The sequence below is a fragment of the Tachysurus vachellii genome, chromosome 13 (assembly GCF_030014155.1).
Source record: "Tachysurus vachellii isolate PV-2020 chromosome 13, HZAU_Pvac_v1, whole genome shotgun sequence".
Classification (NCBI taxonomy): domain Eukaryota; kingdom Metazoa; phylum Chordata; class Actinopteri; order Siluriformes; family Bagridae; genus Tachysurus; species Tachysurus vachellii.
The window spans coordinates 21722797-21748489 of record NC_083472.1 but is presented as its reverse complement, the minus strand read 5'-3'; the positions used below and the strand labels follow the sequence as shown (position 1 = coordinate 21748489).

At 37.7% G+C, this 25693-nt stretch overlaps 1 protein-coding gene across 2 annotated transcripts in view; it reads left to right on the top strand.

The window, feature by feature from the left end:
- fstl5 (follistatin-like 5) overlaps positions 1-25693 on the top strand; it is a 161125-nt gene that overhangs the window by 47320 nt on the left and 88112 nt on the right. For both annotated transcript variants that reach the window (XM_060885983.1, XM_060885982.1), the window contains exon 4: positions 4011-4259. In XM_060885983.1, the coding sequence (XP_060741966.1) occupies positions 4011-4259 (249 nt within the window). The remainder of the gene's footprint in view (positions 1-4010; positions 4260-25693) is intronic.

Sequence of the window (25693 nt, the reverse complement as noted above, 5' to 3'; positions counted from 1 at the left end):
TCCATATCTTCCACAGGAGAACGTGCTCTGTTGGATAATGAGGACTTTGTGATCTCACACTTATATTGAGGAAAGATGTTGGACTTTCTATGTTGTCTGTCATGAGGAGTTTAAAGCGTTATTGCCAGTTGTTTATCCGGAAATGTTTTCTGTTGCTGCTAGTGGGCGACGTCTTTTGGGCTTTCTTTAACAGGAGGTGGTGAGCAAACCTGAAAGCTGCCTACTGTTGTTTACTACATTACCCAAAATCCCAAAGGAAGCCGTTGCCATGCTGTCGGAAAACATCAGATGGGCTGAGACTTGCATCTTAGAGTGAGATGGGGTGGGAGTTTGAGGGATGATGTTCAGAGGAGATCTAATGCTTTATGTACACATTTCGACTGTAAAATTGTTCTATATAGTTTTACTGCAAAAGATCTTGAGAGCTTTGATGAGAATGAGTTCAAATCTTTTTTAACTGCATCGAATATATACATAAAGCATAACGACCATTATATTAGCACATGTAGACTTCAACTGCCCAGAAAGCTCTTTCCTGTAGGCTTTTTATCGTGATATTTAAGTTTCAGCCTTTATTACAATGACAGCTCAAAATGAGAAATAAAAAAAAACACTAATATTAACGTAACCTGGAATATATAAGCAAAACACCCACAGATCTTTAAAACTGATCATATGAGGAATAAAACAATTTGTCATGTTTAATTTTTGGACTAATACACACAGTATTTTGGAATAATACACACAGAATAATTTGATTTATTAAGCTTTTTTTTTTTTTTTTTTTTTTTGAAGCTCATGCTGTTTGTGTTTGTTTACTCTCATGATTACACTTTATTAATTAGAAACCATTAATGAGTCTAAACCCAGACGTTTTTCAGAAGGAAAGCTATAAATCATGGTCTTATCAATGGGCACAGAGCAGCTGATTAATATCTGCCATTTAGTTCTAGGCAGGTAGTTAGGAATGATGCAGTCGAGTCAACGCTCTCGGTCTGGCAGCAAATCCGAGCTATAACATTTCTTGCGAACAATCAGACAGCGGCAGTTCATATTGTTGCTGCACGATGCACTGCGTTGTCCTTTTACTGAGATTGATCTCCATTATAAATCGAGCTGTTTCTGTAGTTTCTTAGTTATTTTTTCTTTTCTGCTTTTCTCTAGCTGCTTTTCAGAGTTGAGTTAAAATGTATACAGTAGCATGAAGCTAATACAGAAATTGAAGGAATCTGCATTCAGTTTTGACAATGTTTTCCTTTTTTTTAACATTTCAACTACAATACGAGGACAACACAGATAGAAAAATATATATTATAATTATAAGTGATCATAGTTGATACTGTAATTAATGACAACCAGTCGATTACAGAGACACAAATCAGTGACAAATGCACACTTTTTTCTGTTTGTTTACAAAAAAAAAACCCACAATTGTTTATGTGTGTTATATTTCCTCATGGTAGCCTTAGTGACCTAGCGAACCAGTATTGATGTATTCATTGTTAGAAACTTCAAAGCACTTTTTTTTTTACGTCGTTCTGCATGAGAGCGTCTGCCTGATGCCGAAAATGTAATGTAAATGTAAATGACCAGAGGTGATGGCTTTGTTCTATAGGGTGTGAGCTAGATATCTAGCTAGACTCTGTGAGCTAATTTGTTCATGTTTGTCCATGTGCTGTTGCAAGACATGAGGTTTTGCTTTTTTACTTGGCTCCTAGTGCTAGTTTATTTTAATGTAGTGTATCTGAAGACTTCATTCGTGTTTAAAAAAAAAAAAGGGAGGAGTCTAAAACCATGTTCTAATGAATCACTAGCTCAGTGAGAGCTCGAGAAAAATCTGGAAACCTTGGAGGTGTGAACTGTACAAATATAATACATATTATGTATATTCACTCTCTTATTTTTTATTTGTTCCTTTTTTTATATATATATATATATTGTATGTTTATTGTGCATTATACATTAAGTGTCCTAATCCTTCCTATTAATCTTGAGTTGTGGCTGATGTGACACCAAATTTCCCCTTAGGGTTTGATAAAGTACTCTGTATTCTACTCTAATTCCAATAATCCCGGTAAAACGTACTGCAGCCTGTGTTTAGCGTTAGCTGAGAAGTTGCCAAATTTGTACAATGTACATGCAAATATTGTGATTGACATATTAAGCTTTATATGAAAAATCCTGTCTTTTACAAATCTGTCGACATTGCCGTGAACCAGCAGGTCATTTAACTTCCTGTGGCTAAATAAAATTTCTACAAGTCACATCATTCACCCAATAACACATGACTTGCACTAGATTAGTCATTTGTCTTTGTTGTCATTTAGCTGTAGGGTGACATGGTGTGCATTTTAATGATGGCCTTTTGTACCCTTCATCAACCCAACTCATACTTCTTATCTTTTACAGTATAAATAGAATATTTATAATTTAATAATTTAATATTTACAATTTTGTTCCACGACCCAAAGCAGTGTGACTTATATAATATAAACTTTTTCACCCACTGAAAGAAATAAAAGTAGGAGTACAAGTAGGCAGCGCTATGGGAATAGTTTCCAGAAAACAAATTAAAAAGAAATGACAACATAACCACTGAAATCTCAGAAAACAAAAAAATAATAATCTGACTTTTGCATTTTATGAGTTAAAAGTAAACAATGAATGTGCAGACTAGCTGAGTGCACTAAAAAGTAAAGACTGCAATTCAAATCATGAGTCATTTTAAAGGATCAGTAGTGCAAAGCTTTCAAATGATGCTCAGATTTCTGTCTAGTCTATAAAGAGGTAATGAGGTGATAGCACCTGGGCGCCTGGTCGTCATGCATATTTTATCTGAAGCCTGCTTGGTTTGTCTGCCATTGATGCAGAAGGAACAGATTTTCTGTAGGGTTTTCTAAGTTCTGTATCAGGTTTACCACATTTGCATGTGTAGAGCATTAGATGATGATAAAAATTGGTTCTTCTAGGTGAATCTAAAGGGAAGCAGGCATGATTGGCTAGCGATCTCTGGATGAGATGACTACAGTTTCAGTAGCACTCTGTTGTCTGATTCTTCTCGGTTCAGCGGTTTCAGAGCCTGTGTATTTCCCCGGCTGTCACATCTCTTTACGATTGATCAGTTCTGATGCTTCCACCAAAGTGAACCTTTTGCTTTCCTCGTTTCTAAAAGCCACCCTGTCCCTCGTAAGCTTTCAAGAAGGTTCAAGAAGAGGGATAAGTGTTAATCGAACAGAAGCATTATCTGCTTAGGTGCTTTGGATGCTTTGAAATAAACAACTTTTTAGGAAGGTTTGATGAATTTTTTTGCAATGCATTCAAGTGGCCTTAACTGGTTTGCATATATAGTGTGAACTCCTGTGAACTCCTTTCATTTACTAGTGTTGCAAAATTAGTGACGTTTTTATTACATTTGGTTACTTTTTTAGAGTCAAAATAAAGCCTAGCAATTTTTTGAGCAGTTCACATAACAGCAGCTGGTGTTACAAGTTGTGGGATTATGTACGCTTCACACATCAGCATTGTGTAAAGCATGACAGCATGGTGACCTGCCCAATCAATAATCAACACTGGTTCTAATAACAAATCACTGATCACCATCGTTTCTCAACAGCCAATCACTGAGCTTCCTTTCCACAATGATTAAAAATTAATCACCATTGTTCTTAGTGGCCAAGTCACTGTTGTTTTAAACAACCAATTACTACTTACCATTGTTTCTGACAACCAATCACTGATCACCATTGTTCCTAACGACCAATCACTATTTATCTTTATTCCGAATTACAATGAAATGATCACCATTGTTCCAAATGACCAATTTTCCTTCCTCATACAGTATAAGACATTTTGACATGCAAATCATTTTTATGATTCAGTGAACACGGGAATGATATAATCTGCTGACTTCTATGAACTTTTTGAGCATGTATTACATACTTGCCCACAAAGATGGTTAGCAACAAAAGTATCTCACAAAGAAATTCCTTATTTTTATTTTGTCTCTGCAGGATTGTATGGGCCTAACAGCATCCTAAATGCCTGTAAGCATAAGTACTGTGGTCTGGGGAAGCACTGTGTGGTGGACTACGCGAGTGGTGAGGGCGAGTGCCAGTGTCTGGATCGCTGCAAGCCTCACTACAAACCTGTATGCGGATCTAATGGAAAATTCTACCAGAACCACTGTGAGCTGCACCGAGCTTCGTGTCTGGCTCATGAAAGAATCACCATTGTACACAGCGAAGAATGCTTCTACAAAGGTAAGGAATGGAAAAAATATCCATATACAGTAGGATTTGACTAGTGTGTAGATTTCTGCTGATTATCAATATACACAAAGATGCCATTCAATAACAAGCTATATCAGCAAGTACAGTTAAATAAAACATTCAAATCACATATACTGTCGCGATGAGGCAAAGGCGAGTGAGGATCCAAATGCAGTTTACACTCTTAATAAACCAAAACAAACAGACACGCATGCGAAACAGGAACACAGACATGAACACACCATAACAACTAACACCAGGGCAGTGAACAAACAGAGTAGATATACCAAACAGGAACCAATCACAACGCAGAGACAATCAGAGACTAAGATGACACACCTGAGGGGAGATAGAGTTCAATTAGTGTCCATGGTAACAAATGAGTGGGCGGAGCAAACAATTAACAGCAAGGCAGACAGCAGACAGAAACAGGGCAAAACACAGACAGACTCATTACATATACTCCGTTGAGATTTGAAGTGATTGGGATGTTTTACTCAAATTGTAATCAAGCTGTGAATAAAAATTTGAGGAAAGAAGTCGAGTAGAAGTGCAACATTGGAGGAGTTGGTTAGGTCACTTATTGAAAGCCCTCTTATTGCCATAATCTTCTCAATCTGCCTCTCCTGTCACGCTCATTCACTCTTTGCCAAATCACATTTGATCTGTTTCACAGCGTGGACGACATCTGTTCCGCTCATTAGGTCTGCTCTAACAGACTCGAATTATTCATCAGCTTCTAAGAGTTTGTTTTAGATGTAGATATTACACAGCACCATGGCAGTACACAGAATTAGCTTGGATTTGTCTCAAAACAGCGACAGCTTTGTTCTAGTTCATTTGTCCTTTGCAGCAATAATCAGAAGGAACCAACACGTAAAATTCTAAAAAAAAAAACAAATTGATATAAAATGACAAAAAATTAGTTTTCCTGCCAATAACACACATGTGAAAAGTCTGCTTTAATCAGACCTGAAAAGGTTTAAACAAAAGGTCATTAGAATGCTTTATTTTGGCTACCGTGCAATGGCTAGCTGACATGTTGAGTAAGAAGCCATTTTGACTAATGCAGCAGTATCAATCAATCTTGTCAGAAATGGCGGCTGCCACTATGTTGATAAAAACCAGACCCAAGCGTGGGGATAGCAAAATGACACGGTTTATTAACAAACATGAAACATTGACAGGGAAACAAAACACAGAAAACTTGGTACAAAGCTTGGCAAAAACTAGGAAAACAAACACAAAAAATAACACGACGTGAACAAACCAGAGACGAGAGAATAACATGGTAATAACCATGACCAATAACATGGTCATGTCCAGATTTTTTACATCAGAAGGGAAAGGGTGTGATATATACTAAGCTTCTAGACATTATTAGTTAAACATAACTTAAAGATGTTTGTAATCGTTAGTCATGCGTTAATCAGTGTTAACATTGGTTGTTTGATTAAGTTTTGTACTAGCTCCATGTTTAGAGTTGCTGAGCAAGTAAACTCATCAGATCCAGCAACAATCTATAATACTGAATGCAATACAATGACTGGATACAATTTTTGTGCGTCAAACAGTAAACTGAAAGTAATTGAAGGAAGGAAGTCGAGTAGTTAAGAACTAAAAGCAAGGTTGCATCGTAGGATCTGTCCGAGGAATTATTCAAGCCAGTCGTTTGGATTTGTTGTTCCGTGTCAAGCACATTTACATGAATACAGGTGTGATTTCCTTATCGTCGCTGTTGGGCGGAAACCTCCTATTTCCAAATATTGTCAATTTCATATTTTTTCACATATCGATGCTATTGGTCAGTCCCCACGTGGGTCTGTTATTTTTACAAATTATTAACCAATCTAAAGTCTTGAAAATAGCATGAGCGCAAATCTCATAACTCCATTGGACACCGCAGACTTTATTGAACACTGCTGGCAGCAGCGACGTCTGTGTCCGTACCATTCTTATCAATGACAGCATAATCTCGTATCTCGCTGCTCCCAAGTCATAAAGCTTGTATCTCCGATAAAATGTAACTGGGAAAATGTTGTGTTAATGTTGGTACACAACAGTATGATAGCAATATAAGGTATAAAATCAACTTTAACGATACAATGTTTAATAACTCAAAAAAATACGCCGTTTTTTTAATTTCCTGAAAAATAATGGTTTTCTAGATACAAGGATTCCACCCGACAGTGACGATATGCTTTTGTCAGCTATGTGCACCTTCACATAAAGCCAATCAGTGATCGTTTCTCAACATCCACTTATCACTTATTATTCTTGTTCCTAATGACCAAAAATTTTATCACCATTGTTTCCATTGGCCAAGTCACCATTGTTCCCAATAACCAATCACTGGTCACTATTGTTCCTAATGACCAATCACAGTTGTATCCTATTTCAAAATAGACCTAATCCTAGACATCAATTCATTTTGTAATCAAATCAAAATTTGTGATCATAATATCATAATCAAAACAGAGATGAATGAAGATGAAAGATGAAAGAAGTGTTTTCCGAAGCCACCAATCAATTATTTTCAGACACAATAAACATTTTAACTATTTATTTCAAAACGGCATCTACTGTCTGAGCGATTTTACTCAGCAGACAAAGGCAGTAATGTACTGTAGCAGGTTGCTCAGGGTTCAGAGTGCCAAGTGTTCTGAGAAAATAGCTGTTTGTGTCGTAGCCTTACTTTGATGGATGCATCAAAAGCCAACCATTTTCTCCCCCATACACCCGGCCTCTTATCTCTATGAGAAGCAGAAGAAAAGGATGGGGGGAAACCTACAGATGAGCTTTGAGGGCTTTCAATCTGAATGGGAAGCAGTGCATGACTCCAGCAAACTCACCTTTCTTTCCAATCTCTTCTTCGCCTTCTATTCCTTGCACACATGATTGGAAGATTGCTTCTACTCTATGCAGGTTTAAACCAGATTGAAAATTAAGTGGCACTTGAAGTCACATGTATTTTGCCTTCGCAGAAAATTTGCTACACTTGACTGATAGAACAGTGAGAATTATGTGCAGAATAATAGAGTAGGAAATTATTTTCAATGTTTTTTTTCCTCTCTCTTTCTAGCTCTTTTTTTTTTACTTTCTTCCATCTCTTATGCGTCATTGTTTTAATCGCAGTCAGTGCTGGTGAATATTAACATTGTTTAATACCGAATATTATTGAAAAATACTGAAAAATAACACTGACAGTACACTGTCTGGATTGGTGCTTTAACTTTTCACAAAAGATTAAATGTACACTAATCACTATGACCTGACAAAGCACATGAACAACAACAATACAGAGTATCAATCCTCTACCATATGGAGATGTGTTAAAAAAAGAGACAAAAGTGTTTGAAATGTTATCTTTGAGCTCCAGAAGGAAAATTGCTGCATGTATTTGTAACTTGCTATATAAAAGGCTGTACACTGTTGCCCACAGGGATTCAGGCACTGGCATTAGCATGAGCATTTGGATAAAATGAAGGTGCAATCTGTTACGCTGGCAAAATGAACTGTAAACACAATATTAGCTAATTTGGGTTCTTGGCAAGCACATGAGTCCTGTGTGTTTTCTAAAGATGTTAACGACAAACTATCTGGGGACAAATGAATACTATAATGAATACGGACTCTAATAATAGCAAATATTATAACAAATATGTGTGGTGACCTGGGAAAAGATGTGGCTCATGTTTTGATATTTTCAACTGTAAATCAATCCTGAACTGAAAATATGTTACACATATCTCAATCAGATGTAAAATGATAGAATTTAAAAGAGAAAAAAGGAAAAAAAACATTTGTTTTACAAAAAAAAAAAAAAAATCAGGTCGTCAGGTTAAAAATCGCTCATTATGTGAATGATCTCTGTTCTTTCTTATCTCAGTGAAGAATTCAGCTGATTCTATTCCTCCTTTCTATTATGTTGAATACATTTCCAATATTTCCCCATAGTTTTTATTAAAAGCCTTTGTTTGAATACACCGTGCAAAATCTCTTCTGTGTTTTGATTATGATGTGCCGGAGCACGGCTGACATTTTAACAGCTGCTATCTGATTACAAACTGAACTGGTTCGGCTCCATTTTGCTGTAGAACACGGTAGGTTTGATCAAAGCATGACATAAGCCCTATTCGGATGGGATTAGTTTTCCAAACGACGTTTGAGTTAGAATTTTTTTCAGCCGACGTCTGTCATTGTACAGTATGGATTCAGATGGGACTAACATCTCTGTGTTTATTACGGAGGTAGGAGTGTCTGTGTCTTAGATGTGGGCGTTGCACAAGACCACATGTCCAGGATGCGTGGAATGCGTGATCAAATGTATTTTGAAATTAAATAAATTTACATTTAAGCACTTTAAAATGTAAACATCCTAACTTGTTAAGTGTTTAAAAATGTTATACACATTATAATAATATTAAAAATAATAAAAAAAAAACAAATGTAAAAATGTTTAACATCATATGATTTTATATAGAACTTCTTATAAACCCACTGGAATAAATACGTTTTTATATAATTTTCATGTTATGTAATTGACTATAAAAATGAAAGTACTCTTACCTGAAACTGATATTACAGTAGCCAGTCTTAAAAATTTACGTGATTTGGCTCTTCTTGTTGATATCATTTTTTTATTTATTCGCAGGGTAGCAAACACATTTACATCCATTATTGGTGTGCAGAAAGCAGAAACTTGTATATCGGTGCGCTAGGGTTAATACGGTAGTTCATGTTGACCAAAACAGACAAGAAAACGCGTTTTGGAAAAAACATTTTCGGCAATCACAGACATTCGCATTCAGACGGGATTAGATTTCTCAGAGGAGCGCCGATTTTGCTGAAAAACAGTAGGTAATTTGCTCTGGAATTTTTACACAGGTCGTGTGAGAAAAAAGACAAACATGTCAGATTCGAATTTAAAATCACAGAATTAAAATCACAAAGTACGTCTGTGAAACTGAAATTTCTCTAACGACCCCCTGTAAAACTAGTCCCGTCCGAATAGGGCTATAGTTGCAAAATTTGTTTTCGGCATCTGTTTTTCTTGAACTGGCTGCATACATGACAAAACCGAGGCGAGATTAGAATATAGACTAAATAAAAACATTTCCACATTATTATGGCTGGTTTAAAAAATTCAGCCATAACAACAGGTGAGGGGTTTTCCTCAGACCATCAAACACAAATGTAAGATTTTTTGCAGTGTTTGAGGGAAATATGAATAAATGAATGTTCAATGAATCCATGAATGAGGCATGGATCTGTGAAGGCTACAAAATGTTCTGCTTCATTGTAGGTTCCCAATAACACAGTGGCCTAAGTAAATGGAAGTTTGGAAAAAAAACAGGGATTTTCTTAGAACTGGCCACCTGATCAAACTGGAAGAGAAGGGTCTTGGTAAGAGAGGTGAACAAGAAACCAGTGATAGCTCTGAATGAATTGCATGTGGACTTGGGAGAAACTTGCAGAAGGTCCACCATTACTGCGTCACCCCATAAATCTGGGCTTTTCAGCAGATTGGCTGTTTTTAATTTCTTTTTAATAAATTTGCAGCGTTATCACAAATCATTTATTTATTTATTTATTTTTTGGTTTTTCTTTGTCATTACGAGGATTGGAGTGTTGATTGTTATAAGAAGAGTTATGAAATAGCGGTTTGAATATTTCTGAATGCCCTGTATGCTAGCATCCGACTTTTTAAACTGCAATTACTCAGTTTCATCCCTTGATTCCGTCGCATTTACTTTCCAACAGGGACAAAACACAAAGAATTTCAATTGTCTTCCTTTAATCCACACACTGTTTGAATCTTTTCATTTTTTTCTCCTTTGAAGCACAGCTTAGAAAGCAGCCACTAACACAAACTGTTGTTTTATGACAACGGTCTCCTTTTATCTACATTTCCATTTTTATTACTCAGAGATTCAGTAGAGACTTCGGTCTCGCTGCAGCTCTGTCATGCTTTCCACACTTTACTAATGCGCTAACTTTTTCTTTGGGGTAATTTATACTCACATGCTAGGTTTTTTTTTTAATCCCTGAGTAAAATTCTTTACTTAAAGGCTTTTCTTTGGCATATGCAGAGATTTAGTAGGCATTCTCACTTTTGTTTCATTTACACGTCAACATTTTCTCAAAAAGCTTCTCTTAAAATTCCTTAAGGGGAAAAAGAAAAAAGGGGCATGAGATTTTTCTAAGAGTCAAAACAGAAATAAAAGCCACAATCCATTAGCAGGATTTTAACTGACAATCTCCTGATCACAAAGAAACACTTTAACACTTCTGAATATGGCCTGGAAATATTTTCCAGTTTTTAAGTGGATCCCTTCAGTGAACTTCAAGTGTTGGCTGAAGAGCTGGACATTAAACTCAGTAACAGAAACAGTATTGAAACCTAGCCAGACATGTTTATATCCATTTCATCTGAACTCTAGATGTACAGTATATAGAGATTTTGATGGAGCAGGATGATATTAATAATGACAAAACCTCAAACAAAATTTCAGTCAAGAAGCTATCCTGAGTGATGTGTGCTATAGGCTGAATTTTAAGCCCTGTAAAAACTCCATACTAAGCAGTTGACAGTCATCCAGCCTCGAGTCTAGCAGCTCATTTTGAGTGCTTTGTTCAACAGTGTTTAAAGCTGCTAGTGTGTTTCCTGTCACCGATGAGGTGCACATGGAAGAAATAATATCAGCACCTAGGGTTGACAGGTTCAGAAAAAAATCCAGGGCAAATACATCTCAAAATCCACACAAAAGAACTAAATCTAGCCCAAAATAAAGTATATTGGAAAAGGGAGACTTTTTTTTCTTCTTTGCATGGAAAACATCTCTTTGCATTTCTGATGAACAGACTTTATCCACTCCATTCCCCATCCCAAAATTCTGCAATATATTTTACAACAGAAACGCATCTGTACATCATAGACATGCTGTTTGTATTTACACTTTACCTATTTTGTGGAAATGTATCAGAATTAGTTCTGAATATGGCAACCCTGTTATTTACTGTCCTTTCCATTACACCTCATCCACTGAAATGTCCATAGCACAAGCATAAAGCAGGATTTGGGGTTCAAGACCCAGCACGGCCAAGCTACCAACACTGGGCCCTTGAGCAAGGCCCTTAAACCTTCCTGCTCCAGTGGTGAATGATCCAAAGTTGTGATATGTGAAGAAAGAATTACACTTTGCTGTAATGTAGACGTGACAAGCAAATTCTTCTTATTCTTATTTATTAAATAGGACATTAATTTGGGAATGCATCTCCACATCCATCATGGAGAGCAAATCAATAGAACATTTGCTTGTATTTGTTCATTTTTTAAACCATTAATCAGAAAAACCAAACAAAAAATAATCTACATTTTAAAAGAATTTTAAATCTATGCAATCATGAAGAATTTAAGTAAGATTAATGGACAAGCCGCCAGTGGAGGATTAGCTGTTAATGTAGGATCGATGTATTAAAAGTCTTCTGTGGATGAATCCCCTCAGGAGTGTTTTGCTTCCCTTTAGGTGACACATCTTCTGCTTACATCTGGACCACACAATGTTTGTGCAGCTCCTTATGCTTAGTGATTATAACTTCACACCTCTAATTAAGAGCCTTTCACTCCTGACAGAGAGAGAGAGAGAGAGAGAGAGAGAGAGAGAGAGAGAAAGAGAGAGAGAAAGAGAGGGAAAGAGAATCAGTGCTGCACTGATTTTGATGTTTTGGTTCTGTACGTCATTGTAGATAACAAGATTTAAAAGTGAAACGAATCCCATCTGAATAGGGCTTTAAAGAACGTTGAAGGAAGACAAACTGGAGCATTTTAAAGCACACGCCTTGATCAACGTGGTCTGTTCAAATTCTAAGAACGTATGAGAACGAGAACATTCAGGATGGATGACAGCCGTAGTGCAGGCATAGCATTAGATAATTGACCCTCTGTCACCGTGCTCTTTTCCATTTCAAATCTCTGCATTTTATTAACCGCCTCATGACTTTGACATCCTATAATGACCACTGTACGTGGGTATATTAGTGGGTGGATTGTATTGAAATGAAATAAAATTTCTTTGAATCGCATTATAGTGATATTGCCACTGCTAAGGGGAAGAAAGCAGTGACCCATTTTGGACAAAAATTTGGTGTCATGAGAGGAATTGAAACTTAGAGTGGACTAATGAATCTTTTTACCTAGATTTTGCTTGAGAATCTGTCAGATTTGATTTGCTAAAATGACACTGAAAGTGAAAACGTAGAGTCACTTGCACTCCACATATAAATTCTGCATTAGGGGGAGGATAGTTGAGCCAGATTTGTGTCACTAGTGTTCCCTTTGTGCCACCTTTGGTTAAGCTAGGATTTGGTTCTGCTTCATTAGTGAATTCCTTTCTTTCTCTAAGCATTTCTACGAGATACCTTGACTAACACAAAGACCTCTGAGCTTGGGAGAAATTAGATTGGCCTTTGGAAAGTTCTATTACTAGAATTTTAGCCATTCATATTTTTGGAAGATGAAGCAGCAGCTTTTATGAGAAAGTACACCTGGTGTAGAAAGGGGTTAAGGGATTTGCTCAAGGGCACAACATTGGCATCTTGGCAGTTCTGGTACTTGAACCAGTGACCTTCAGATCACTAACCCAGAGCCTTGACCATTTAGCCACTACTACAATAACTAATATTTGTGATAAATGCTAAAATTAAAATGACTCAAACCATAGATTGTAGCAGTAAGTGTTAGCTAGCTAGCATTTAGCAATCACAATAATCACTGATGCATATTAAATTTGACTTGGAGTATTCAAACACAGAGGGAATGAGGAGAAGCTTCTTCCCACAGGTCATTCAACCTGGTTTAAACCAGGAAACACCCAGGATCTGGATCTAGATCTGGATCTAGTACTGGACCTCTCCCTTTGGACAGCACAGTGCCACTTTATACCCTTTATACACACCATACAGCACACGGACACTTTAAGGACAATAATTAAAAACCATACGCATTTATGTACAGTATATTTATGTATATGTATATACATTAATTTTTCACTTTTATTTTCATATTTTATATAGTTTCTTTTTATATAGTTTATACTTTTTTATGTATCTACCTCCTTTTGCTTATATTTCTATCCCAAACTGCATTCCTTATGTTTGAATCCTGGACAGATGCAAAAAGCATTTCACTGCATGTTGTACTCTGTATGTATGTGTAAAAATTAGGAACAGGCTTATGGCACAAATTCTGTATATTGTCTGTAGTTTCTAACACACAGCATCACTAGCCATCGCTAACCGCTTTAGAGGAACATTTAATAACACTCTTATTCATGCAATTATCCAGTCAGCCATGAGGCATGCAGAACAACATACTGTACAGACACAGGAAAAGGGCTTCAGCTAATGTCCACACCATACATCAGAATGGCAAGAAATGGAATCTAAGTGATTTGGTTGTTAATAGCAGGCAGGATGGTTTGAGTAATTTCAGAATCTGTTGATTTCCTGGGATTTTCACACACAACAGTCTCTACAATTGTAGCAGCTCTGAGAGAGGAAACATCTTAAATTGTCTGGTGTGGGTTTTGCCCTGGTAACTGAATCCAGACCTAAATGCAGAGGTAGAAGACAAACAGGGATTTTATTAACAAAACAACAAAATTAACAGACGGAGGAGAACAGTAGGTGAAAAACTGGGAAAAAAGACACAAAAAATACAAGGACTTAGCAACAGTGCTCACAGAACAACAGGTATAAATAGGGAGTGTACATGAGGAAAAGGATATTGGGATATATAATGGGATAAGGATCAGGTGGGGCAAACACACATGAGAACACAAAAACATAAAGAAACTACAGTACATGGCAGCAAACTAACCCCTGCCAGAACTCCCCCTAGTGTTAGAATTGTCATAGCCATCATGGCAGAAATAACCACTGTGGTTAGTAAGAAAGCATGTCATGTATTGATTTACTGTATGAATCGTTCTGCCACCACATGATTGGTTGATTGGATAATTGTAGTAATTCCTCATCTTTATATATAATTAAAATTCACCAAGGGGAGCACGGTGGCTTAGTGGTTAGCACGTTCGCCTCACACCTCCAGGGTTGGGGGTTCGATTCCCGCCTCCGCCTTGTGTGTGTGGAGTTTACATGTTCTCCCCGTGCCTCGGGGGTTTCCTCCGGGTACTCCGGTTTCCTCCCCCGGTCCAAAGACATGCATGGTAGGTTGATTGGCATCTCTGGAAAATTGTCCGTAGTGTGTGAGTGAATGAGAGTGTGTGTGTGCCCTGCGATGGGTTGGCACTCCGTCCAGGGTGTATCCTGCCTTGATGCCCGATGACGCCTGAGATAGGCACAGGCTCCCCGTGACCCGAGGTAGTTTGGATAAGTGGTAGAAAATGAATGAATGAAAATTCACCAAAGGTAAATTCACCAAAATTAGCAATATGATAGTGTTTCAAATGTGAAACTAAATCACTAAGCTACTATATTTTACTTCTTTATCATTTCCAAATAAATAATGTTAATCATACTTCGTTACTGTACTTAAGTAGAAATGTCACGTATCTGTACTTTACTTCGCTATTTAAATTTATGTCAACTTTCACTTTTACTCCACTACATTTCCGAGATAAAATGTATACTTTTACTCCGTTATATTTCCACTAAGCGTCTTCGTTACTCTCACTCTCTCACTCACTCATTTTCAACAGCTTATCCGACTACCTCGGGTCACGGGGAGCCTGTGCCTACACACACACTCTCATTCACTCATGCAATATCTTCGTTACTCGTTACTACAAAATAAAATCAGCAGAAATGTGTGCAATAAGGGAGGTTTGGCGAATCACTGCTCCTAGATTGCATTACGCAGCTCCGCACGCTCTATTTCAGCGTAATGTTACCAAAGGAGGAGGAAGCACAACTGAAACCGCCATGGAAGCCCCTACTGGAGGACCTCCCGTTATCGTAGACGACCACCCAGATGATAGTGGTGAACTCGGTGAACAGGGTGAAGAAGATAACGTTATACACCCGTGGCCGTATTTGCAAGAAATGTTTCTGTACATTGGAATGAAAGATTCTTCCTACCGAATGAAGTGCCTCTTATGCCGACCGAAAATCACTGTAATTTTACTTTTTACTTTTACTTCAAATACTTAAGTACATTAAATATCAGAAAATGACTTTTGATACTTAAGTACAGTAAATATCAGATACTTTAAGACTTTTACTTGAGTAATATTCTAAAAGGTAACTTTCAGTTCTACAAAAGTATTTTTCTAGTACTAGTACAAGTATTGCTTCCTAGTACTTTATACAACACTGCAAATGGACTTGATATGAAACGAGCTACAGCTAGGTATTAATATGAGGTAGAAATCCCTTTAGTGGAAGGGCTGGTCCATGGAAGTGTTTCTACTGAAGACCTAAAATGAGAAGATTCTGTATTAAGATGTAGAAGGTACTGTACATAATAAATTGTATGTTGATCTTTTTGTGTGTTTTAGCTACAAAACCAGATTTTTAACTGAAATGTTCTCAAGCACATCCACTGTGGCAGTGTTTTGTTTCTCTGAAGACCTGACTGTGTGTGAACATTTGTGTGAAGTTCTAATTAAGCATTTAAAAAGCTGGATTTTTGTTCCCTTGAAACAAATCTGACAAGAAAATGAGAAACAGCGTACGCACTCGACTCGGAGCTTTAATCCCCGCTCAGTCATAAAGAGCTGGTGTTGTCTTCCATCACTCTCCTGATTGTGACAGGATGGTACACAGCCTCAGGCTCCGACTCGCCGCTTAAAACTAGGCAGATTTAAGGCTAAGCTCTGAATCTGTTGCTTGTGGATCTTTTTACAAATTGATGCCTGCAAGCTTTTCTTCTTTTAGTGGTTTAGTTTGGGTTGTGAAGTAGATTCGTTTTATTGGTCATAACTGGCAGGACTGTCGTGTTTTTTTAATAGTCTTAATAAAAATTTTATGTTAAATAACGAAGGAGTCATTCTGCAGGTAATCAATGTAAAGGATTAGAGTTGAGTGACAATATGAGGATAATTATCTATCTATCTATCTATCTATCTATCTATCTATCTATCTATCTATCTTTTTATCTATCTATCTATCTATCTATCTATCTATCTATCTATCTATCTATCCATCTATCTATCTATAATTTTATCTATCTATCTATCTATCTATCTATCTATCTATCTATCTATCTATCTATCTATCTATCTATCTATCTATCTATCTATATAATAATAATAAGTAGAATCCCATAATGACTACAATATTCACATGAAATTTCACATCCAAACCCTCAGTAGCCACTTTTGTCCAAAAGTATTGGCACCCCACCGGGTATTCTGGTGACGGCACTCGACACCACGTGACGTCACGTGTAGCCCCGCCCCAGAATATGCGAAATCAAACAGTTAGCACAACATGGACATGTCATATATCAAAACACTCAGCACGATGAGGGAAACCTGCCACGTGGATTTTTTGGATTTGAAATAGAGCATGCTTACATAATTTTTATTTATTTATTTTTCTTTCTTTCTTTCTTTCTTTCTTTTTTTTCTTGCATTTTTTTTTTTTTTTTTATAAGATGTAACAGTTTTTTTTTCCTGTTGGATTTTTTGAAAGTCTCAGATGCAGCCATTTTTATTTTTTTATCTATCTATCTATCTATCTATCTATCTATCTATCTATCTATCTATCTATCTATCTATCTATTTCTAATGTATCAAAAGGCATGTTTTGATGGGATTTTTTTCTGATATCTGATTCAGATTTTTTTCTTCTGTGGGTTTAACACAGTGTCCTTACATTTCTTTGCATAAGTGCATCTATCATTGTTTTAAATTCTAAGCCTGCACACGCAGATAACAGAGTGACTAATTTGTTTTGACATGTAGTGAGTAGAATGTAGAGATGTTATTCTTATGTTAATGACACTTTTCTCGTAACACAACCGAAGCGTATCAGACTCTGAATGACGTAAGGTCGTGTGATGGCCTTTTTCTGACTGATGTTCTATACACTAGACGTTGTGATGAATGATTTTGATTTTCACTTATACTCACCGTGTCAGGGGTTTCATGTTGGATATGTCGTATCACCATGAGATTGTGACACCACAGATATACGCTGAGCTCCAGAGGCAGTTACTGTACCACATTCTGACGTACAACAGCCTGGAAAATTACCGCATGACAGCCTTGTGAAGGAAAATCTGTCACATGACTCAATGACATTAAAAGTGACAAAAGCAGAATTTATGGCAGCTGATGCCTGACGGAACAAATCTTCATGTAAGCGTTGCCATGAAGGGATTTTGTAAGCATTTTGTAGCTCTTTAATTTGATCAAATGATTTGAGACTCATGATTGAGGTCTACGGTAACTACACTTCACCATGAAACACAATCACTAAAACGTTTATAAAAACTTAAGAGAGCTTTAATTATTACTATAAATATTCCAGAAGTCATGTCAGGAAGTTACATCATCCATTCATTCATTCATATTCTACCGCTTATCCGAACTACCTCGGGTCACAGGGAGCCTATGCCTATCTCAGGCGTCATCGGGCATCAGGCAGGATACACCCTGGACGGAGTGCCAACTCATCACAGGGCACACACACACACACACTCATTCACTCACACAATCACACACTATGGACAATTTTCCAGAGATGCCAATCAACCTACCATGCATGTCTTTGGACCGCGGAGGAAACCGGAGTACCCAGAGTAAACCCCCGAGGTACAGGGAGAACATGCAAACTCCACACACACAAGGTGGAGGTGGGAATCGAACCCCAACCCTGGAGGTGTGAGGCGAACGTGCTAACCACTAAGCCACCGTGCCCCCGTTACATCATCCAGATTTCCTAAAAAAAATTCCAGAAAGAAGAAAACTGTTAAATTATTCTCTTATTGTTGTCTTATTATTTAATGATCTCATGCTATTAGCAAAGATGCTACGTAAGCATAACAAAGACAGATTTGCTCTTTGTCATGTCTCAATAATTTGTAGATTTTTATAAGTATTTCTGTTTTTAATATATAAATAGATAGATAGATACATAGGCAATATATTCATAAAGAAGTTTTTAAAAAATATTTCACACCCAAAGTGCTTAAGTCCAAAAACATCAGCCACTACAATGCAGTGTCAACACACAGTCAGAAAATCATTCATTCTTTTATACTGATCGAAAAATATCCGACAAATCGATTTTCGTTCTGTTGGATGAATGGATCGTCAGCGTACAGGTAAAAAGGGTTAAAAAAAAAACCCGTCTTTCCTTTCATTGTAAATGGCTTCCTAAAGGAGATGACAGGGTATCAATTTTATATCATTTCCATGTTTCAGGCAACAGATGAGCAATATTCGTTGGTTGAATTCAACAGTCAAAGATGAAATTAAATCATGTGCAGTGTGCCACATCGCAATCTTAGCCTCATCGCAGTCACTATTTCAGAATCCGCACCAGTTTCTTTATCTTCAAAGCGGCCGCTGTGAAAAATAAGGAATTTTGGGTTGAGTACAGATTATTGAGTGTGCGTGGGTTGATGCACTTGCTCTGTTGGTGCCACCCTTTGAGCAGCTTTGTTACGTCTTTCTCTCTAATAAAACAAAGAAGCGGCACTCAGCGCGAAGACTAACTGCTTATCAAAAGTGTGGATTTTGCTCGAAATGACAGCAGCGTTTGTTTTTGTGTGTGCGCGTGTGTATGTGTGTGTGTGTGGGAGCAGAAATAGCACAAAGCGAAAATAAAGATGTATGACACATGATGCTTTGCTGCGTGGTTTTGATCTTTGGAAACAAAACCACTCGCTTTCCAGTGCCGTAGTTTCCATTAAATGAACCGTGTTAATTATTCACTTTAAAAGTGTCAGCAAATTAGCCTGATGAACGTTCCTGGTGTGCGGAATAACGTTACAACCAATCAGTGTAAAGATTGTTCTGTATAGAGAAGTTCTGATAGGAAAATGACAAAGCAGCTGAAATAACTGAATTAGGGATGTGGTAGCCTGGTGGTTAAGGTGCTGGATTATGAATCGAAAGGTTGTGAGTTCGATTCCCAAGTTCACCAGGCTGCCACTGCTGGGCCCCTGAGCAAGGCCCTTAAAGGTGTGTCGTGAATTTAAAAACGAACTGCTACCTCCCCGGTCAGTTCTAGCCACTTAAAAGAAATAAGGGGAGAAATCAGGTCAGTCGGAAAAGCTGGTCACTCTGACGTCAGAATGACTGAGCTCATTACTATTCATGAGCTCTCCCACTTGAGACCACGCCCCCAGAATTCGTATAGCTCAGTGAGTTTCCTATACAGCAAGGATGACTGAACGTCAACGGGCTTGTGAAGAAGCCGTTCTGCCACCATTCAAGGTGATTGTAAACAGATTTCCTCTAGCCTAGGCTACTTATTGCGCTGGGTGAATGAATAGTCATGCTCTCATATCCTAGCGGTTAGCCAATCGGAGCCAAGCAGCATAGCTCATTTGAATATTCATGAGAACTGGCACAAATCGAGCTGAGTCTTCCTGTAGGCTTTCTATACCACAGTAGAATGGCTTGAAACAAGGTAACCAAGGCATTTTTTCCACAAAAAAATGTTACAGAGTCCATGGTAAACTTCAGACATTACCACAAAAGTAATGAAATACGTGTGGCAGGGCACCTTTAACCCTCAGTTGTATAAAAAAAGAGACAGAATGTAAGTCGCTCCAGATAAGAGCGTCTGCTAAAATGCTGGAAATGTAAATAACTGTAGTCTGCAGGATAATTTATATATAATACAAAACATAGGAAAAATAACTTCACCATTACATAACATTCGGAATAAAAAAACCCAAAACAAAACAAAACAAAAAAAAAATAACACGAATTTCAGGTCATATCCTGGGGATGCTGGGATCTTTGAGTGTGTCATTGCTGATGTTTTGTAGATAATCTAAAGACCAGAGGCCTGAGGAGACTAGCATCCACATCAGACTATTTTCTGATAGCAAATATCTTTTGTGTGTGTGTGTGTGTGTGTGTGTGTGTGTGAGGATTTGTTTCTAATCAAGCTCTACAGCTCTACAAATGGGAAAAAAAATGCAAAACCAAAAACAGACTGAAAGGTATAAATCGTTCAAGGCAATAATCTGAATTTGTCAATCGATGACAATATATTTACAGTAATTTGCATACAAATATGAAAAAATAAATCTCAGTTCAGATTTTGCTGATTAATCTCCACTTTTCTCTGATCTAATTGCCTTAAACGTCCTGATGCGGTATAATCATGAGAAGCAGCAGGCAAAAAGAAAGAAATGTCTGGAGTATCTGCAGCTATTTTTTTCTTCCTACGCTATCTGTCAATAACACTTAGCTGCATGGGGGAAAAAAACAAAAAAAAAAACCAAAATATATTCCACTTCTCGTTGAGTTCGTCATGTCAAAGTCGATCACTTTATTCCACTTGTTTCCAAAGTTACACAGCTGAAAACACTCATGTCCAGAAAGAGAAATCTGTACTTTTATTAAAATGGCTCTTACAGACACACACACACAAAACACTCCTTTGCTTAGCCAGATTAAATTCTAATTACTGTATGCAAATCAACTCACACTATTTGATGTCCAAATTCTTGTATATTTTTTTCTTCCCAATACACAAGATGCAGAGATGGGGGACTCGAGTCATATGACTTGACTCGAGTCAGACTTAAGTCGCAAATTTGAGACTTGAGACTTGCTTGACAAATATTAAAAAAGTCTCGACTTGAATTTGACTTGACATTCATGACTTGAGACTTGACTCGGACTTGAGTTAAATGACTCAGAGATGGAAGACTCGACTTGACTCGAGTCAGACTTAGGTCGCAAATTTGAGACTTGAGGCTTGCTTGACAAATATTAAAAAAGTCTCGACTTGAATTTGACTTGACATTCATGACTTGAGACTTGACTCGGACTTGAGTTAAATGACTCAGAGATGGAAGACTCGACTTGACTCGAGTCAGACTTAGGTCGCAAATTTGAGACTTGAGACTTGCTTGACAAATATTAAAAAAGACTCGACTTGAATTTGACTTGACATTCATGACTTGAGAATTGACTCGGACTTGAGTTAAATGACACAGAGATGGGGGACTCGACTTGACTCGAGTCAGACTTAAGTCGCAAATTTGAGACTTGGGACTTGCTTGACAAATATTAAAAAAGACTCGACTTGAATTTGACTTGACACTCATGACTTGAGACTTGACTCGGACTTGAGTTAAATGACTCAGAGATGGAAGACTCGACTTGACTCGAGTCAGACTTAGGTCACAAATTTGAGACTTGAGACTTGCTTGACAAATATTAAAAAAGACTTGACTTGTATTTGACTTGACATTCATGACTTGAGAATTGACTCGGACTTGAGTTAAATGACACAGAGATGGGGGACTCGACTTGACTCGAGTCAGACTTAAGTCGCAAATTTGAGACTTGAGACTTGCTTGACAAATATTAAAAAAGTCTCGACTTGAATTTGACTTGACACTCATGACTTGAGACTTGACTCGGACTTGAGTTAAATGACACAGAGATGGGGGACTCGACTTGACTCGAGTCAGACTTAGGTCGCAAATTTGAGACTTGGGACTTGCTTGACAAATATTAAAAAAGACTCGACTTGAATTTGACTTGACACTCATGACTTGAGACTTGACTCGGACTTGAGTTAAATGACACAGAGATGGGGGACTCGACTTGACTCGAGTCAGACTTAAGTCGCAAATTTGAGACTTGGGACTTGCTTGACAAATATTAAAAAAGACTCGACTTGAATTTGACTGGACATTCATGACTTGAGACTTACTTGTGACTTGCACCTGTGTGACTTACTCACACCTCTGACAAGATGTCATGGTTCCCTCATGTCCATGTTTCCACTCTAGTCCAATCTCCACCATTGTCCTGTCATGGTTTTGTTACCTGATTGTCGTCACCTGTTCCATGTGTCTACTTGATGATTTGCCTGTGATTTCACTTTGTTGAGCCCTTTGTGTATGAAGTTATTTTCTGGATTGGATCTTGCTGGTTACAGTGATGTAGACCGTCTGGCTCCATTATAATGCCATTGTGTAGACATTTGAGTTTGAAGGAAGCTTTTTTATTGCTAATTCTCTGGACAGTATTTGATTGGAAAATCCAAAGAATCTGCTTTAAGACTTGAGATTTAACAGCAACTAGTATTTCAGTCTAGTCTTGTTATCTTAAGGGGGTTAATCCTGCTCACCTGTTTGCAAAAGTCACTCCAGAGTAGGAAAATGTAACAACTCCAATTATTTGTACAGCACTTTTAATATGGATATTGTCTTAGAGCAGCATTACAGGAATAGAACACTTAACATTCAAAGTTATATTTAACATTTTTTATTACGTATCCATAATGAGCAAGCCAACCATTTCGTGGGAAGTGGTAGCTTTGTGTTTAAGGTGTTGAACTACTGATTGGAAGGTCATGAGTTCAAATCCCAGGTCCACCAAGCTGCCACTGCTGGGTCCCTGAGCAAGGCCCTTAACCCTCAATTGCTCAGTTGTATGAATTGAAATAGAAAAAAATAATTAAGTCAATCTGGAAAAGGGTGTCTGATAAATTCCAGAAATGTAAGTGGAAATGTAATGTTGTACGATATCTGTAAGACAAGTTACTTCCTGTTACAAAATGTTCTTTAATCCCTTTATTAGGAGTCCAGTAAGTACTAGAAGTCCATACGAATGAGCTGTTACTGTAAAAATGTCAGAATTTCAGAACAATTCGTACAAACCTGTGATTTGAATCAAAGCCGGTACTCAACAATTTACTCAACACCTTCTGACCAATCAGATTTCAGGATTCTCAACAGGGTTGCGGAAAAAATAAAAAAAAATATCAGTGAAAGAAACTGATTCCAGTGAGATTGCAAGTGCATGAAATGGCCCAGTTTAGGTTTTGTTTAGCTTTCCATTTGTCACCAACGAATAAAAAAGTCAGAATATCAGAGAAACAATGAGCTTTTTTTTGTTCTTGTCACCTAGTGGGTGAAGAGCAAACCCCTTCCCAGTCAACTGGCATGTAATGAGCTCGTCGTCGACAAAGAGAAGGATGTGAGAAAGCGAAGTAAAGAACGTATGACAGGAAAAAGAGCAGAATAGAATTACAGGTGCAACAGCAAGCAGCTGCAGGTGGGAAAGGATTTTCAGCCTGGGTTGAGAATACAGCATGATGGCAGGAGTAGAAAATAGAAAGAAACACAATGGATAAACAGTGTCATTGAGGTGACATGAGTCCAGAGTACAAGGCAAAAAGCTTGGAGGAGCGCTGCAGACTGTGAGAACTGGAATAATAGCCAAACACAGAGCTGGATTGTCACCACTGGTGAATATCTCCCCAGGCAGATGAGCCTGTTATTAAGCACACACTGTGTGGAGGTCTCTGATGGGACTTTACACTATATGGCAGTGGAGCGGAGGCTTTGTAGGCCAGAGTCCGGAAACCATAAATAAAACATAGCTCGGATTTCAAACAAAGCCCTTTTACTGGTGGGATGCTATGAAAAATTCAGAAGGCGAGGAGTGGTGGATGAACCAGAGATGAGACAGATAGAGAGCTACCAGTATTTTATCATGCTGTACCTGGAAATAAAGAGCTGCCAGTTTTCCAAGGTGCTAGGGTTGCCAGAGTTGCTAATATGGAGTAAGAGTGGTGGAATGAGAAAGCTGTCATCTCTCGTCATCTTGGAGCAGAACTGGTACCTCAGACTGAGGCACTGAACACCTGATTACTTCACCACCAACTGACCAGATTACCTCCAAGTCGTTGAGGTGAATCGGCTCGAGGGACCTGCTGCTAAAAAGAGAGAGAGGTTTAATTAGATTTGATAGATTTTATTATTCACTGAAAAATAAAGGTCACTTGTGCTGCTTTTCTTTGAGTGTCTCTGGTGGGTCCGTGAAGGACACATCTTTATACCTTTGAACATTAAGGACCACCTTGAAAGCTTCTAATACACATAGTGATGCTTTTAAAAGTCAAATGCCGTATACGAACAGTAACATTAACCAAGTGTGTGCTGTGCAGTGATCTGGAAGCATTTCGTGACTAATTATGGCAATAAAAGCTAAGAAGATGATACAAGAAACATTTTAAAAATTAGCAAGAGAAAGTTCAAAATTAGGTTACCATACATCTCTAACATCTGTCTCTAATGAGCAAGATGGAGGTGAAAGTCCCTGAGATGATACTGTATGAGAACCTTGAGAGGAACCAGACTCATCAACAGGGAACCCAACCTTGTTTGGGTGACACTGGACAGGAAATAATGTAAATGTAAATAATGTCCTTTCTACAACAGCTTCTAGTTGAGTGGAATTAAGTAACCCGAGAGCTCCTGAGGAAATAATGACTAAGTGCAAGTTTCTGCTGATGTCTGAATGATCCCTAGGTTCAGCACATGCATCAAAAATAGATAGTAAATGTATAAAAGGGAATCCTTGATGCCACCAACCAAGCAAGGCTTTTTACACCTATGTGTCATGGTATTTTGGACGCTAATTTTATTTTCACACAAAAAACCCTGTAAAGGACAGGACTTACTGAAAGCTTCTTTTCCCACCAGATAAAATAAGTTCTATATAGTGGACCATCAGTGGTCCCTGTTAAAGCCTAATCCGAGGAAAGTAACATTTAAGGTGAATGTCATGCCGGGATAGCGGTGGGCGTACAGCATATCAACAGTTAGTGAGTGTCTGTTTTTTGTGTGTGTTTGGCATTTATTGAACAATCATGCTTCTCCCGCAGAAAAATGACCTTCACACATTTTCTTCTCCGCATTCTTCTAGGTCAAATGGTTCTTTTCTTTGCCAAAGCTACTTAGAATAGCTATGCTTTCCATGAAGGATTCTTTATGCTTCGACTTGTACCACAGTGCTCTCAAGGTTTCGATCGTGATCATTTGGAAGGAGCTAAAACAGCATGAATTAGGCACAGGATTATAATCATGCGTTCGTTCTAATCTGTTATACGTACAAATATGACCTTTAAGAGTGCAGTTTATACGTGGTTTTGTGTGTTTTGTTACGCTTGATCACTCAACACGATCCTTAATCATTTAAACATGTTGTGCTATACACGGCATCCACCAGGTGGCGCATGGAGCAAAGTAGCTATGCCAGATCAGATTGCTTTTATCTTTTTGACAATAATTAGTCTTGAACCGATCTTGAGTACATCTAGGCTTCTAAAATATTACGTTGCATATTTAACATAGAATTAACTTCAGCCTCTGATAGCGTCTGATCATTTGTTAACTTCACAATGAATAGTATAATAAAATAAAATAAATATAATAAATGCAATAAAAAGTAAATATAATAAAAATTAGC